At 32.3% G+C, this 17,961-nt stretch overlaps 1 protein-coding gene across 1 annotated transcript; it reads right to left on the bottom strand.

The window, feature by feature from the left end:
- Window positions 1–721: 721 nt before the first annotated feature.
- On the bottom strand, window positions 722–13,040 carry tbca (tubulin cofactor a). Its single transcript, XM_073824754.1, has 4 exons — window positions 12,887–13,040; window positions 4,842–4,947; window positions 3,826–3,912; window positions 722–1,044 (listed from the first exon to the last, which is right to left on the bottom strand). The coding sequence occupies exons 1-4, from the start codon at window positions 12,937–12,939 to the stop codon at window positions 964–966; spliced, it is 327 nt and encodes a 108-aa protein (XP_073680855.1). The 5' UTR covers window positions 12,940–13,040; the 3' UTR covers window positions 722–963.
- Window positions 13,041–17,961: the final 4,921 nt, after the last annotated feature.

Below are 17,961 nucleotides of genomic sequence, written 5' to 3'. Positions count from 1 at the left end.
ACAGTATTTATATCATTTTTTACCTTTGATACACAGCCACGTCCATCTCTCCTGAGCACGAGCTCATCATCCGGCTCGTGACACGTGTAGCGCTCTGTCGTAGAATACGCAAACACTGGAAGCGATCTGTCGCATGTATACGACACTCATTGTTTACACAGTGCACAGAGATTGTGGGTATAGCGGCTATTCAAAATGGTAATTACTTGCGATTATCTTGATTGTTTAAACCGATTTAAAGCTAAAAGATTACGTTTGCTTGCGCAAACTCCTCCAAGACTTTTCACTGATTTCCCCTTACGGCGTTTGCGTATTCTACGCCAGAGCGCGTGCACATGTAACATGCCTGATGCTAAACTCGTGCTCATGACAGATGGACGTGGCTGTGTATCAAAGGTAAAAAATTATATAAATACTGTTCAGTTTCTCGCAAAAAACGTTTCGTGTCTTAGGACATCAATGTATCATCACGAGTCGCAGGGTGTAATTTGGATTTGTCTGTGCATGTTTTTGTTTACTTTTAAAGGTTTGGTGCCCATCCACATTCATTTTATGGCTGGCGGACTGCACCGGTTTTCGTTAAAAATCTTTGTGTTTTTCTGAGGAAACAAAGTCACCTACATCTTGGATGCCCTGGGGGTAAGCAGCAAATTTTCATTTTTGGGTGAACTATCCCTTTAACTGTAAGGTTTTCTTATACATCAATAAAGAAACTGAATGGTTTGTAAGAGTAAAAAGAAACTTTATTTCATGATTGTGTAAACTCGATCACAGAAGGCTAGGAAGACAACGGTGCCGTTAAAATAATGAATCAATACAAAAATCAATGAAATGCAAAGATAAGCAACCAGTAAACACGTCACATTGCTTCTGAAAGGCTAAACAAGTCAGAACAAATGGAATGGACACTTGGGATGTCAGTGTGTACGTTAGCGTCTGTGGGTGTTTATTCGCTGATGTCCATCATCCTTCCAGCTTGACTGAATCTAAAACAGTTCTGGCCTCCTTGTATTCTTCTGCTTCAGCCAGTTCCTCTTCTGTTTCCTGAAAATAAAAATGGTTTGAAGTTAATTTTGAGTCATAATGAGTGTGAGTAATATCTGGATAATTAAAAACAAACATGAATAATGAACAAATAACATGAAGAAAGCATTGGTTCAAGAATTTAATGGATTTATCGTAATTACTACAATACCTATTATGCATTTGTTTCTTATTCAAAACACTGATATATTTTAAGTTCACAATGTGTTGTTTTTTTAATCATCAACATATCAATTTATTAGATTAAACCAAACCTCAGACTTCAAGAACATTTAACAAAATATTTACACAAACATCTCAGTTTTAACTGCCTTAAATGACATAAATCCAAACCTGAAGTCTACAGAGTGTGTTTTTCCATCCAGTTGGAGTTAGTAAATCAGATCACAGTAACACAATGAAAGACTAACTACATCACCAAAAACAGCTAATCCACTCAGTGAACCTGTCAGATAATCACACACACACACACACACACACACACACACACACACACACACACACACACACACACAAGCACCTCAGACAAACAAACACACTCTCTCACACACGTAACACAGTGTGAAAATGTAATGGAGGCAGTGAGAGGAGTAGGTCATATCAATGCTAATCGATCGACGACGGTTTCTATGGAGGCCATTGCCGTGACAACATTACTAATGAACTGAAATGAGTGCGGTGTGTGTGAAACCTCACTGAGCTGCTGCTGCTGCTGCTGCGGCGGCTGATGGTAAGTTTTACTCAAAAAAGAAACCTTTTTATTGAAACACATAAATAGAAGCTGTCGCAGCGAGTGCTTTGAAATGCCCCTGTGCTATCACAGCTTCGTTTGCTGTTAATTATTGTGACCCCTGTAATTCTCTACTTCCTCTAAATGCCAACAAACAGGAAGCAGATGGCACAATGTTTCCACTGAACAGACGTCTTTGTCACACACGTAAACCTGCAGTGTTACTGTGTCTTGTGCTTAGTACTGATTCAAACACCTGGGAGATGCCTGAACACAAAAATGTAAGAGTTTGTTTCTTCATCAGAAGAGATTTGGAGAAATGTAGCATTACATCACTTGCTCACCAGTGGAGTGAATGGGTGCCGTCAAGTCCAAACAGCTAATAAAAATATCACAGTCCAGTCCACCAATTAACAGCAATAAACTATATGTTTACTACTAATTTTAACTTCAAACTCCAGTGAAAAATCATCAACAGCCCAAAGCTGTACTAAACGAATATGAAGGTGCGTTTTGATGTGAGATGTGACAACAGGGCTGTGACTTTTCTACTGGAGGAAGCATTATGATCATGGACTTTTAGGACATTTTGGATAAAACAGATGGTTTTAAGTTGATGGATTTGTTTATTCAACCATGCAGCTTTTCACTTCATGGGACATTTACAGATGGGCTGGAGTGGTGTGGATTACTTGTGGATTATTGTGATGTTTTTATTAGCTCTCATTCTGACGGCACCCATTCACTGCAGAGGATCCAATGCTAAATGCTAAATTTCTTCAAATTTTCAGATACTAACAAAAAAACTCATCTACACCGTTTCTGCCACTGAATAAAAAAAAAAAAACAATTTTACAATTCTGACTTTTTCTCCAATCTGCAAGATACAAACTAGCATTTCTGACTTTTTTTCCTCAGAACTGCACAATATGAACTCCCAATTGTAATTATAAAGTAAGAATCGCAAGAAAAACTCTATATTGCAAGAAATAAAGTCTATATTAAAAAAAAGTTTATAACATGTAATTGTGAATGAAGTTGAATGAATTCTGAGAACATATCAGACATCTTTTTACCCCCTCAAATCTGGACTTCATAACTCAGAATTGTAGATGCAATTCTTAAAAAAAGTGTCAGAATTGAAAGTTTATATTTGTCTTTTTATTTCACAATTTTGTTCTCTACAAACTCACAATTCTAACTTTTTTTTTTTTTTTTTTAGAATTGTGTGATATTAACTGCAACTGCAAGTTATAAAGTCAGAATTGCAAGTTTGTCTACTAAATTCACAATTCTGATAAATAAACTCACAATTGCAAGATATAAACTCACATTTTGACTGTTTTTTTTTTCCAGGAACTGTGAGTTTATATCTTGCAATTCTGACTTTTTCTCAGATTTTATGAACACAATTGGGAGTCATTAAGTCAGAATTGTGAGATACAAACTAGCAATTTTGAGAACATATCAGTCTTTTTTCTCCTCTCAAAGTAGGACTTTATATCTCACGAAAAAAAGAATTGCGAAAAAAGTCAGAATTGCAAGATACAAATTTGCATTTGCAAGAAAAAAAAAATCTGAATTGTGAGTTTATATTAGGCAATTCTGAGAAAAAAAAGTCAGAATTGAGAGTTTACATCTTGCAGAAATAATTTTACATCTTGCAGAATTTATAACATGCAACTGGGAGTTTAGAAATCAGAATTGTGAGATATAAACTAGCAACTCTGAGAACATTAGTCTTTTTCCCCCTCAATTGGACTTTACAACTCGCAATTGCTAGTTTATATCTCACAATTCAAAGAAAAAAAAAATCTAAATTGTGAGATATAAACTCGCATTTGCGAGAGAAAAAAAGTCAGAATTGTGAGTTTTATCTCGCAATTGCACAAATCTGAGAAAAAGTTTGTATCGATTCTGAGAAAAAAAAAAAAGTCAATTCTTTTAATCAGTGTTGGAAACTTTCCATGGGCTTCCATACCATTTCTTTAATAGTGCTAAACCTTTCAGGTAGGTCAACACCTGAAACAGTGTGCGTTTGATTTTCTCACCAACAGTTGTTGCAGATCAGCGTGGGCCATGGCTAAACGACGATGGCAGTCAGGGATCATCATTCTTGCCTCTTGCAACACCTCCAACTGTTAAAGACACGTTTAAGAGACTTAACTGGCTCTGTACTACTACAAAACAATCAGAAAACTTATTTCACAAAAACAGCTAGAAAACAGCTTTCAGCATGCATTTTGTGTGTCTGTATTACTTCATTAAGCATTTCAAGTATTTTACAATCTTGGTCCCACTTTCAATATTTAACACATGTACAACCGTCATCAGATATGAATTGTTTATATGAAGAGTTTATAAAGAGTAAATCATGACAGAATTGTAAATTGAGTGTGAACAATCCTTTAAAACAGCTGTATATGCATTCACTCCAGACAGAAGGTGAAGAAGAGAGAGAGAACATGGGCCACTACTCCTTGAGAACCTCTAAATTAGCAGCATGTGTTGTTAATTACAAAACTCCTCTAAAGTTACATAACGTCATTAATTTTGCATCAGCACATTAAAACTCATTAAAACTCGCCCTGATTTCACCCACAGCGCTGCCATACTGAATCAGCTCTGTCTCTTTCACTGTTACCAAAGCAATTTCTTTTACACAGCAGAATAACCGACCAGCAGCGGCAGTCTAGCGTTCAGATATTAACACTGATGACTTACTCTCTTTACAGTCTGAAAATGTTCTACATCCAGGTCTGAAATTAACTCCTGCCAAGTGCTGAAAATGACTACAACTGATTTTTTGGTTACTGTATCATAATAAGCTCTTTACTTCAGTTTAATATGTAGAATATTTCTCACCTAAAGCCACCAAAACAAAAGTATTAGTCTTATATTTGAATTAAAAACAGATAAATAGATCCCTAAATAGAATTGTCTACCGCTGCAGTTTTTCATCAGTTCTGGACATCAAACATAGTACTTCCATGGTCTTTTAAAAGAGTGAGTCTCATCAGGTCTCTCAACAGGGCTGGTGTTGTTTCAGGTAGTTTATTCTTCTTACCTGTTTCTTGATTACATACTCGTCTCCTGCCTCTGCCTTGAGACGCTCAATCTTCTCTTCCTGCTGCTTTGCCTCTTTTATGTACAACACCTCCTCTTTGGCCAAACTGAGAGAGAGAGAGAAACAAGAATGAGAATGGATAGCGAGAGGTGAGTTTTACTCAAATTCAATACTTATTTGTCCAACCGCTGCTGTCAAGAATTTACCACCATGAAGTCAAACAAACTAGCTAACTTGCAGATCTCTCAAAAGACAAACAAAATACTTTTAACAGCCCAAAATCAGACAAACAACTTCAAATGTCTTGGAAGTTCAACACTACTAATCTCTTATTTATTGCAATTTACACAAATGTGACCCTGAAATACAAAACCACTTAAAAGTCTTAAGTAACGCGGGTAACAGCACGGGACAAAAATACATTGCATGGGTCAAAACTATAGATTATTCTTTTATGCCAAAAAATCATTAGGATATTAAGTAAAGATCATGTTCCATGAAGATATTCTGTAAATTTCCTACCGTAAATAGATAAAAACGCAATTTTTGATTAGCAATATGCATTGCTACGAACTTCATTTTGACAACTAGTCCTATCCTAACACACCATACATCAATGGAAAGTTTATTTATATATCAGCTTTCAGATGATGATAAATCTCAATTTCAAAAAAATTGACCCTTATGACTGGTTTTGTAGTCCAGGGTCACAAATTAAAACAATACAAGTATATTTTAATAAGGCTGAGATATACATAAAAGATCACAACTAAGATGTAGACAATATTGTGGAAATTAAATACACTAGTGTTTATCAGTTTGAGGTTAGCAGGTTTTTTTTTTTTTAATAAATAAATACTTTTATTAAGCAAGGATGCATTAAATTGTTACAAAGTGACAGTAAAGACATTTATGTTTCAATTTCAAACAAATAAATTCTCTATTCATCCTGCGAATAAGAGAAGCATCGGTTTCTGTACAAACATTAAGAAGCACAGCTGTTTTCAAGAAATAAAAGAAATAAGAATGATGAAAATGATGAAAAGAAATAAGAATGATTTCTGAAGGATCATGTGACACTGAAGACTGAAACGATGCTAAAAAAAATTCAACTTTGCATCACAGAAATAATTTACATTTGTATTTAAATATATAAAAAAACAGTTCTTTTAAACTGTAATAATATTTTACAATAGTACCGTTTTAACAGCATTTTTTTAATTAAATAAATTCTGCTTTGGTGAGCATAAAATGTGACCCTGGACCACAAAATCAGTCATAAGGGTATTTTTTTTTTTAAATTGAGATTTATATATCACCTGAAAGCTAAATAAATAAGCTTTCCATTGAAGTCTGAGAAACAACTATTTGAAATTTTGGAATCTGAGGGTGCAAAAAATAAAATAAAAATCTAAATACTGAGGAAATCGACTTTAAAGTTGTCCAGATTAAGTTCTTAGTAATGCATATTACTAAAAAAAAAAAAAAAAAGGTTTTGATACATTTACAATAGGAAATTTACAAAATATCTGGTACATGATCTTTACGTAATAAAAGAAAAATCGATAATTTTGACCCATACTATGTATTTTAGCTATTGCTACAAATATACCCGTACAACTTAAGAATGGTTTTGTGGTCCAGAGTCACATATTAATGCAAATCTTAACAACCCTAAACTTTGAACACTACACACTTAGACAAAAACTGAGCAAGATGTTAACATACGCCTGTAAGACTCTCCACAAAATTTCAACCCATAAACAAACACCTATAAATTCCACTGTAAACACATCCTTCCCAATTCTCTACTGTCAATCTCAGAAAAGCTGCATGCTTGTTAGCCGCAGCACTAAACCGCATCAACTACTTCCTGATCGCTACGCTAATCTGTCTTTTAACTGCATCTGTCTCCGTCTCCCTCGCACACACTCGCAAAGACACTGTACTGCCCCTACTAGGATTAATTGATCATCAATTTAGGCCCTAATTTGGACCAAGTCAGGTGGCAAATGGGCCACTTTTGCTTGATTGTTAGTGAAAACGCAGAGCGAGTACATTGATAAATTTTGATTATTTATCAATTATGGCCAAATGAACTAAACGCACTGAATAAATTCGCGGCCTGATTGCCGTAATGGAGTTTGAAAATATCACTATTGATAATGATTCTAGCTAATAGCCGCTTTCCGTCTGCGGCCTGCTCGCTTGTCGGGACGACATGCCGTTGTGGAATTCATTTTTCATAAAATCAGCCGCGTATGTGTGTGTGTGTGTGTTACACAGAGAAAGAGAGGGAGAGAAAGCGAGACACTTCTCCATTAATCAAACACACTGCCAGCCCGGGCCGCGTGCCGTAAGATTCGTCTCCGCCTGCGACAATATGTCATATTTTACGTCAATTACGCCGGTTTTAACAGGCTTCAATCACGACGCCCTGGTGCAATTCTCAACATATGCTCAAGCTAAGGCTTTCTCTGACACGCACGCAAAAGGAAAAGGAGAGGGGGTGCGACCGGCGAGGAAGCCGGAGGGGTGGAAAGATCGGGGTGTAGCATAATTCTAATAAAAGTGAGGGACAGGCTAATGAAAAAGTGTCATGCTGATGTTAATTTCTTGTTTCTGCAGGGTGATGTGGGAGCTGCTTATAGCAGGGGCGGAGCTGGGCAGCTGTAAATGGGGCTGCCAGGGCTGCTTCCTTCAGCTTAATGGAAAAAGCATCTCTCTGGAAAATAGAGAAAAGAATTAGACTCGACACACACATTCTCTCTCCTCTAATACTGTATTTTTGAGGCGGCGGGCCGGCGGCGAGACCCGGTGACAAAAGCAAATTACGTCTGTCATTTTATTAAGTGCATCCGCTGAACTAGGCCAGAAAACACTGACTGGAATACATCACCAAAAAGAAGAAGAAAAGAATAGGGTGATGCAGAAACGGCGAGATGTGGGATTGGCAGGCGGTTCGTTTTGCCCAACCAAAATTCTGTAAAAATATCTAATTTCTTAAAGGACGAATATATTGATATTTCGTGAGACGCTTGGACTAAACGCTTCAGAGTGAGCAGAGAAACACTATTGAGCTGGCATAAGATCTTGACCACTTCATAGGGCATTTCAGAACCTCCCTTGAGGCGTTTCAAGACGTGAAGTTCAGGGATGTAGCTGTATGAGAGGAGCTTGACCTGAAAGTGTAATTAACTGACATTACAAGCACCCACATGTAGTACAGCATCAGGTCTTACAGCATGTTGACACGTCACCTCGGGATAACTCTTCATGGCCTTGCACCACCAAACCAGGCAGAAACAACAAAAACAGATTTCTTTGGTGGAAAAGGATGGCCACTTTACAATATGTGATTTTAAACTGTCTACACTCTTAAAAATAAAGGTGCTTCAAAAGGTTCTTCAAGCGATGACATAAAAGAACCATTTTTGGTTTCACAAAGAACCATTCAGTCAAAGGTTCTTTAAAGCATTCTTGCTAAATAAAAGTATTAATTTCTATAATTTCTTTCCCAAAAAGAAAAAAACAACATTGACTTCAAGCTTTTTAATGGTATAGTGTATAATGTTACAAAAGCTTTTTATTTCATTATATCAGTTTCAAAAATTTTCTGACAACCTTGCTTTAATGTAGGGCTGGGCGATTCTTTCGATTAATTCGAATTTACGTTTTAAGACGATTTAATTTTTTATTAAATCGAGGTATCGTGATTTTTTAATAAAAATATTAGATACAATGTAATTGCACCAATGGCAGAATAATTAAGAGGCAAATGTTGTCCGACCACATGATGGCGCGCCTAACTAACCGCTGTATTCAGAACAGAAAACAAATAACGCGTTCTGGCAAAATAACGCGAGTCACTAAGTGGACATGATTAGCTGCTTGCTAGCAAGTTAGCCTGTTATATTACATACAATTTCACTTATCACATAAACAGAGTAGAGAGATGATTGAAGACAATAGCGAATTATTTGCATATCAAGGCTCGAGTGCGACCAGCATATTTGTATTTGCGCTGAGTGGAGCTTCAAAGGTTTCTATGTGTTTTGCATGTTGACTAATGTATCTCAAGTGTAGAGAGAGTGTAAATAAGAGACTGAATGGGCAGTAGCTTCATTTATTATAATAGAGCTTTGTGATATTGCGAACTAAGATGAGTGACAGCTTTTAATAATTTTTAAGGGAGTTTGTAAACGAGATATTGATTTATTATAACAGTTAAATAAACAAGAAGTTATTATTAAGTGACTTACATTGTCTGACCATAACACTATTGCCTGATTTTGCTCTATTTCGTCGTCAAAAGTGGTCTGAAACAAGTCACAGCTGAGCCGCTGCGCATCTCCACTCAAACAGAGCGGTGTTTCGTTTCTGAATGAACGTGCGTTTTTAAACGAATCTAATGAAATGATTCAATTTCCCGTTCATTAAGAGTCACTTGCATTATTCTTGAATGAACCATCCGTTCAAACGAATCAAATGAATATAATTCAGTAATTAAATAAGTGTCTTACCACCACCTGCTGGCAGATCGTTTCAGTAAAATCATTTAATATTTCTGTGTTCAAAATTGTATATTTTTGTATACGATATAAGTCCAAGAGAAATATATATTTTCCTCCCGTCTCATATTTATTTGTCTTACAAACATTTACTGTGTCTGGTATGATAAGAATGGGGTCTGGTGCACTGATGCAGTTGCAATGTATACTGCAAAATATATGGTGCCCATATATATTGTGGAAAAGCTGGGGTTTCTTTACATGCTAAAAGTAGTAGGGGGGGGGGGGGGGGAAATCCATTTAAATCGTAAATCGGATTTTTTTGTGAAAAAAATCGGGGATTTTATTTTTAGGCCATATCGCCCAGCCCTACTTTAATGCATAAAAACATATTTACAGTTTTAATTTTAAGCATCTGGCAGATGCTTTTATCCAAAGCGACTTACACTGGAATCAAAGGAAGGCATATCATTTCATGCATTCCTTGGGAATCAAACCTGAACTTGGCATTGCTAGCACAATGCTCTACAGTTCAAATTCTGGTCTGAATTCAGCAATTTTGTCAAAAGTTGGATCGTTGGACGTTATATTCCCCATGTTCACAACGTCCCAAAGAGTTAAACACCCACTGACACAGAACAGGTAAAGATATAAACTCAATCTAGTGCAAACAGACTTAAAATGTGAAAACCATGAGACCATCAAGCAGTCCACACCTCACAGGCCTGACAAATGAAGAAATGCAATTCAGCAATACAGCGTTCAAAGGTGGACAAAATCAATTATCTGACCTGGAGCCGAGAAGGCCCGGTCTGAGTGAACCGCGGAGGCCTGCGCTCGCATGGGGAGAGAAATCTGAGACAAATCTATAGAACCTAAAGACCCAGCCGAAAGAAAACAAAGCAGCTCACACCGCTCTAATCGATAGCGAGGCTGGACGGTCCACATAGAGAGCAAAAAAACAGATGGGAAATCCAGGAGAAACACGTCTGAGAGACACGAACGACGTGTCTGCCGTCGCAGGGCCTGACAGCGGGAATGTTCCATCATAAAACCATCAATCGACACCAACGGTGTGCCCACGCAATAAGCAAATTCAGCATAAATGAATTCAGACACCAAGACGTGATCGGTCCCTCATGTGAACATCAGCTGAGTTTGACAGGCCGAGCGCTCGGTTCTTATCGCGGCGCGCCTCATTACGATGTTGTCTCCTGTGTTGGCATGGTGTGCGAGTTGTTTCCTAACCCTCTCTCTTTCTCAATCCCACTGAGAATCATTCCCACACTTCCATTACCAGCCCTATCAAACAGGCCCATCTCAATCAGGCCCTCATCTGGTCAATCAATGCAAACAGCAGTCAGGTGGGGATTGGGAAGAGAAAAGGAGGGGTGAGGAGAGGATGAGGCTAGATCAGAGACACTCGCAGAACACAAATGACCTACTTTAATACCATTCGTTAAGCGCTTTTAAGGTCCTGTCTTACTGGGGCCTGTTGGTTATAAAGACCCAAAAAAATCAATGTCAATGTGATCATATGTAGGTTACGGGTCATATCTGATGCTATAAAGTTTGTACTTTCATGCTAAGTTCTAAAATAAAGTTAAAATATCAAATAAACCCAACACATACATGCATATATGTGACCCTGTACCACAAAACCAGTCTAACGTTGCACGGGTCAAAATTACAGATTTTTCTTTTATGCCAAAAAATCATTAGGATATTACATAAAAATCACGTTCCATGAAGAGATTTTGGAAATTTCCTACTGTAAATATATCAAAACTTAATTTTTGATTAGTAATATGCATTTCTAAGAACTTCATTTGGATAACTTTAGAGGTAATTTTCTTAATATTTAGATTTTTCTTGCACCGTCAGATTCCAGATTTTCAAATAGTTGTATCTCAGCCAAATATCATCCTATCCTAACATCAATTAGTGTATTTATTCACGTTCCAGAAGATGTTTGAATCTCAATTCCAAAACATTTACCCATATGACTGGTTTTGTGGTCCAGGGTTACATATACATATATAGAAAATAATAACAATTATTAAATATTATTATTATCTTTTCATAATTATTTTTAATTTACGAACATAGAATTTAGGCTATATGTCCATTAATTATAATAACAATCATTTGATAATAACACATACAAAAAGTCTAAAAACATAATAATAATCATATAAAGATTGTTAGAAAATGTTTATAATATAATGTCACAGGTATTAATTAGATAAATAGTTAACAATTAATGAAATAATTATAAATTAAAAAAAAAAATTAATAATTATTAATAAATAATAACAGTAATATTATGTTTTCACAATTATTTTTAATTAACAAACACAGAAATTAGGCTATATGTACACTAAATAATAACAATAATATGATTATAAAATGAATTTAAAAAAAAATGTTTATAATATAATGTCAGTAGTAATAATTTTATATAAATAATGATTAATGAAATAATTCTAAATTAAAATAAATAAATAAATATTTATAAATAGTACTAGTATTATTATTATGATTATGTTTTAGCAATTATTTTTAATTCATAAAAATAATAATAATCTACAAATAATAATAATATATACATTTTTAGAAAATGTTTATAATATAATGTCATATACATACACACACACACACACACACACACACACACGAATTATATATATAATTCATGTATATATAATTAATGTAATTATATTTTATATATAAATACGAATTTAAGGATCACAGTGTAGTCCCAAAATAATAATAATGATTCATTTTTATTTTAAATCTTCATCAATCTTTGGTCTTTAAACCATTAGGTTTTAACCACTGGTCAGCAATACGTTTTTAATCATTTAAAATATAATAAAATTTAGTATGATCAATTAATTTCTTTAAAAAGCACAGATCAAAACAAGCATGTTGTTTTATCTTCACATAAATGTCCGTTATGCTGAATGACAATGGAAGATCATTTGACCCATATTTTGACATATTATATTCAAAAAACTTTAGAAACGGTAAAGTAGAAGCTTTACATGGATATAATATGTATACATACATAACTTGTACAATAATCAGCAATTACACTTTCTAATGGACTAAACGAATCAGATTACGTCATTTTTTTATTCTCTCTTATTATAGGCCAGACAAACACACCTACTGTCTGACAGGGTAGAAAAACATCCATTGCACGTGGTATGAACACGCCTTCATTCAATCCCTCATTTTGATTTATTTCTCAAATTATTTAGTTTAAAACATAAAACACATATAAATGAACAAATAACACTTATGAGTTTCATAACATCTGCTTTCATTACACTGAATGTGACTGGAGTATTCAGCAGCACATCTGGACAGTGCTACAGCAGATTTTAAAGCACCGGGCTGTATTTACAGTTTCCCCCAAATGAGAACACTCTTCTGCGGCGTCTGCCCCGTTGAGGGGCGCGGTGAATCCGCGGCCTTCTCCTGTTGACATTAGAACACTAAAGATATCAGATTATTCTGCATTCTTACCGTTTAACAACACCGGTCTTGATTTTTATTTGTCGTATTCTTGGGTCCGCCATTGTCCGTGTTGTTTGAAATAGTGCAGACGAAAGAAAAAACGGATAAGTTTGTTTATAACGAGAAGCGAGCAGCCGAGATCAGCCTGTTAGCACAGCCACAACAACGCAGCAGAAAATATGCGCGTGCGCTGATGAAACAGGGCGCGTGACCGTTCAAAGATCGTCTCAAAAAGCATTTTATTTTTTTATTTTTACTATATTTCATAATGTCATTTATCGCTCTATATGCTGTTTACCTATAAATAGTGATAATAAAAATACTTAAAAATATATTTTTTAATTACCTAGATGTCACAGTATTTGAATACAGTAATCATTCTATAACCATGGTATCACATGGTATGATTTCTTTCTTAATCTTTTTTCTTTTACTGTTGATTATCAATTAGACTGATATTTTCAACAGACATATTAGTAAACAGACTCATTAATTGCAGCATAAAGTATATTATAGGCCTACACCTGTTTTACTTCTTTAGGTTAAAAAAAGTAATAATATACAACTGACTCTTTTCCGTACAAAAATAATAATAATACATTTAGCTAACAATATATATTTAATATTAATGCAACTGTAATATTATAAATATTTTATAATAATCTTATATTGTTATTATTATTTAGTAAACAGATAAGTTCACCATTAGTTAATTATAATAATAAAATATTATGATAATTATATATTGATAATTATTAATTCATTTATTTATTTTAATTTATAATTATGTCATTAATTATTATTTATATCTAATTGGTACTAATGGCATTATATTATAAACATTGTCTTACAATATAATATTATTATTATTATTATTGGATATTATTATACTGGTTATAATCATATAATTATTATTATTTAGTGGACATGTAGCCTAAGTTCTATGCTAGCTAATTAAATATAATTATGAAAACATAACAATAATACTATTATTATTTAATAATAAGTATTAATATAATTATATATAATTATTATATTTTAAATATTTTATAATAATGTTTATATTATTATTATTTTGATTATGTTAGATGTTATATTTTATAATAACATTATTATTATTGATGTTATTTTTACATATTATTATACATGTTATATAATCATATAATTAATATTATTATTATTTAGTGGACATATCGTCTACGTTCTATGTTCGTTATTTAAAAATAATTAGGAAAAGAAAATAATAATTTTATTATTAAATAGTATTTTTTATTAACAATAATTATTAATTTAATTATATAAAATTATTATATTAGCAATCTTTTATAACAATGTTTATAATATTATTATTATCTTATAATCATATTAATATTATTATTATTTAGAGGACAGCCTCTGTGTTCTGTGTTCATTCATTCAAAATAATTATGAAAAGATAATAATAATATTTATTAATAATTATTAATTGATTTATTATAATTTATATTTCATTAGTTATTCTAATTAAAATGACATTGTATTATAAACATTTTCTAACTATGTTTAAATTATTATAAGTATTATTATTATTTATATATTATTACACATGTATAATCATTATTATTTAGTGGACATATAACTTAATTTCTAAGTTTGTTAATTAAAAATAATTATGAAAAGATAATAATACTATTATTATTAATTATATATAATTATTATATTATAAATATTTTATAATAATGTTTATATTAATGTTATATTTTATAATAACGTTATTATTATTGTTATTTTTAGATATTATTATACATGTTATAATCATATTATTATTTAGTGGGCATATTGCCTATGTTTTATGTTTGTTAATTAAAAATAATTATGAAAACATAATAATATTGTTATTATTTATAAAACATTTATTTAAATGTATAACATTAATTAGTAATTATTTATATATAATGAATACTAATGACATGATATTGTAAACATTTTCTAACAATGTTTATATTATTATTATTAATATTATTTAGTGGACAGATAGCTTAAGTTCTAAGTTTGTTAATTAAAAATAATTATGAAAAGATAATAATAATCCAATTATTTTATATTATATATTAATTATATATAATTATTATATTACAAATCTTTTATAATAATGTTTATATTATTGTTTTAGATGTTATATTTTATAATAACATTATTAATATTATTTTTTATTTTTTATTATAAATGTTATATCATATTATTGTTATTATTTAGTGGGCATAGCCTATAACTTCTATGTTCGTTAATGAAAAATAATAATTAAAAATAATTATAACATTAGTACTATTATTTATGAATCATTATTCATTAATGTTTTTTATTTATAATAACTTAATTAATTATTAATTATATCTAATCTATATCTAATATAATCATTAGTATTATTTAGTGGACATATAGCTTAATAATTTTAAATGTTCGTTAATTAAAAATAATTATGAAAACATAATTATAATATTAATACTATTATTTATGAATTATTATTCATTATTTTTTATTTATAATAACTTAATTATTAATTATATCTAATTACTAATATGACATTATTTTATAAATATTTTTAACAAAGTTTCTAAATATAGATAATAGATGATAGATAGATAGATAGACAGACAGACAGACAGACAGACAGACAGACAGACAGACAGACAGATGATAAATAGATAGATAGATAGATAGATAGATAGATAGATAGATAGATAGATAGATAGATAGATAGATAGATAGATAGATATAAATTTAGATAAATAGATGATATGTTATAATCATTAGTATTATTTAGTGGACATATAGCTTAATAATTAAAAATAATAATAAAAACAATCATATTTATTAATATAATAATACTATATTTATTAATACAATTATTTTAATTTATAATAACTTAATTATATCTAATTAATAGTAATTACATTATATTATAAATATTTGACACAAAAGTTTATATATATATATATATATATATATATATAGTTATAGTTATAATCATATTATTATAAGTTCTATGTTCGTTAATAAGAAATAATGATGAAAACATAACAATACTATTATTATTATTTAATAAGTATTATTAATTCAATTATGTATTATTATTCTATTATCTTTTATAATAATGTTTATTATTATTAGAAATGTTTATTGTTGTTGTTGAAAACGCTTCAGTAATGGGCTCCAGTTGTTCTGGTCAGAGCTGTCGACTGCTCTTGTGCTGGTCTCTGTGTGATCTACTCCTCACAGCCACTGGAAGCAGAGTGGACATCATAGACACCTCGATTGCCGGAGGTAATGTTTTAGACTGCAGCAGGTAAAGTGAGATATGTCACACGTGTCAGGAGTTGTCAAACTGTAGACATCGCGCGGGGAATGATGAATGTCATCAGCGCTGGAGCCCACGAGCAGAGATGCCGGTCCTCCGTCACCTGGGTAACCGAGAAAGACTGCGCGCCAAGCAGTGCTGTCCGGTGAAGATTGAGACACGCGTGATTCATGATCATATCGCTACATCGACTCATTTACGGTTATTGATCATAAAAAGGGTCAGCTGTAGCAAAAGCAGAGGATGCCATCAGGACAAACCGCCCTTGCGCTGGCCTCCAGTCCATTCGAAACTAGATTTTTATTGTAACGTTACCATAAAAATAATAATAAACACATACGTGTATAGGTAAACATATGTTCAAGTAAATATATTCTTTAAGACTTGAACCACTATGTTTTGCTTCTGATTCATTAGCGGCTATGCTATACACCTTTATGGATGAGACTTCCGGTTTATTAAAATAACAACTTGCAGTAACCGGTAAAACTGCGCTACAAAACAGTGTGTCCATAATTAAGATAGCTAATACATTAAAATAATATAGTAAGACACACTAATTAAGCATTATTAAGCAGCAAAATAAGCTGTTCTGAGACCGGAAGTCTGACCGATAACATTTACAAATGGCGTGCCGCTTTTACTGCAAAACAAAGGTGGATAACTAGAAGCGCTACAAAGCTGGTATGTTAATGATTATGTTAATAAATTCAAATAATATGACACCAAATACAAGTTTGTAATATTAATCGGAATAACTGTTTTTCTACAGCTAAACATAACTGGAAGAATAAGACCGGAAGCCCCGCACATTCAAGCGGCAAATGCACTTACGTTAAAAATAAGGTAGGTAGCTCTGCTATTCACACTATACAAACTTCCATTCCATTCTATTAGAATAACTTAATGTAGATTAAATAATTTATCAATTCAAAACATTATTTATTATCAGTTTAAAAGCAATGTTATCAATTTACATTTAATTATATCAATTTATGTAATATATATTGTTTTAAAGCAGTTTTACAGTAATAAACAGTAAAGTAAAGTAAAATTATGAAACAAATTTCCACTGTAAAGCAGCTCTATTGAAGACAACAGTGTCATATGTGACCCTGGACCACAAAACCAGTCATAGGGGTCAATTTTTTTAAACTAAGATGAATAAGCTTTCCATTGATGTATGGTTTGTTAGGATAGGACAATATTTGACTGAGATAACTATTTGAAAATCTTCAATCTGAGGGGGCAAAATGCAGCAATGCATATGCAATGCATATTACTAATCAAAAATAAGTTTTGATATATTTGCGGAAGAAAGTCTACAAAATATCTTTCTATAAGCAAATGTAGATTAAAGAATTGGTCATTTCAAACCCTTATTGTTCAACCACATCAGTGGCATGGTTTTAAAATCTCTTTTTAAGGTGTTTTATGTTATTTAAAAGCATTAAAAGCAATGTAATCAAGTTACATTTAATTATGTATAATTTTATGGAATGCATATTGTTTTAAAGCAGCTTTAGTGAAGTGAAGTGTTATTTGTTCCAAACTTAATAAATTATTAAACAAATTTCAACTGTAAAGCAGCTCTACTGAAGACAACAGTGTCATATGTGACCCTGGACCACAAAACCAGTCATAAGGGTACATTTTTTGAAACTGAGATGAATAAGCTTTCCACTGATATATGGTGTGTTAGGATAAGCCAAGGGAAGTTTACAGTTATTTGTAAGATCTGCAAACT

The sequence above is a fragment of the Garra rufa genome, chromosome 19, assembly GCF_049309525.1.
Source record: "Garra rufa chromosome 19, GarRuf1.0, whole genome shotgun sequence".
Classification (NCBI taxonomy): Eukaryota; Metazoa; Chordata; class Actinopteri; order Cypriniformes; family Cyprinidae; genus Garra; species Garra rufa.
This window is presented reverse-complemented; position numbering and strand designations above follow the sequence as displayed.

Coding starts and splice junctions, on each gene's coding strand:
- tbca (XM_073824754.1), bottom strand. CDS start 12,939: ATGGCGGACCCAAGAATACGACAAATAAAAATCAAGACCGGTGTTGTT. Junction 4,948..12,886: donor AAGACCGGTGTTGTTAAACG/GTAAGAATGCAG, acceptor TCTCTCTCTCAG/TTTGGCCAAAGAGGAGGTGT. Junction 3,913..4,841: donor AGTATGTAATCAAGAAACAG/GTAAGAAGAATA, acceptor TGTCTTTAACAG/TTGGAGGTGTTGCAAGAGGC.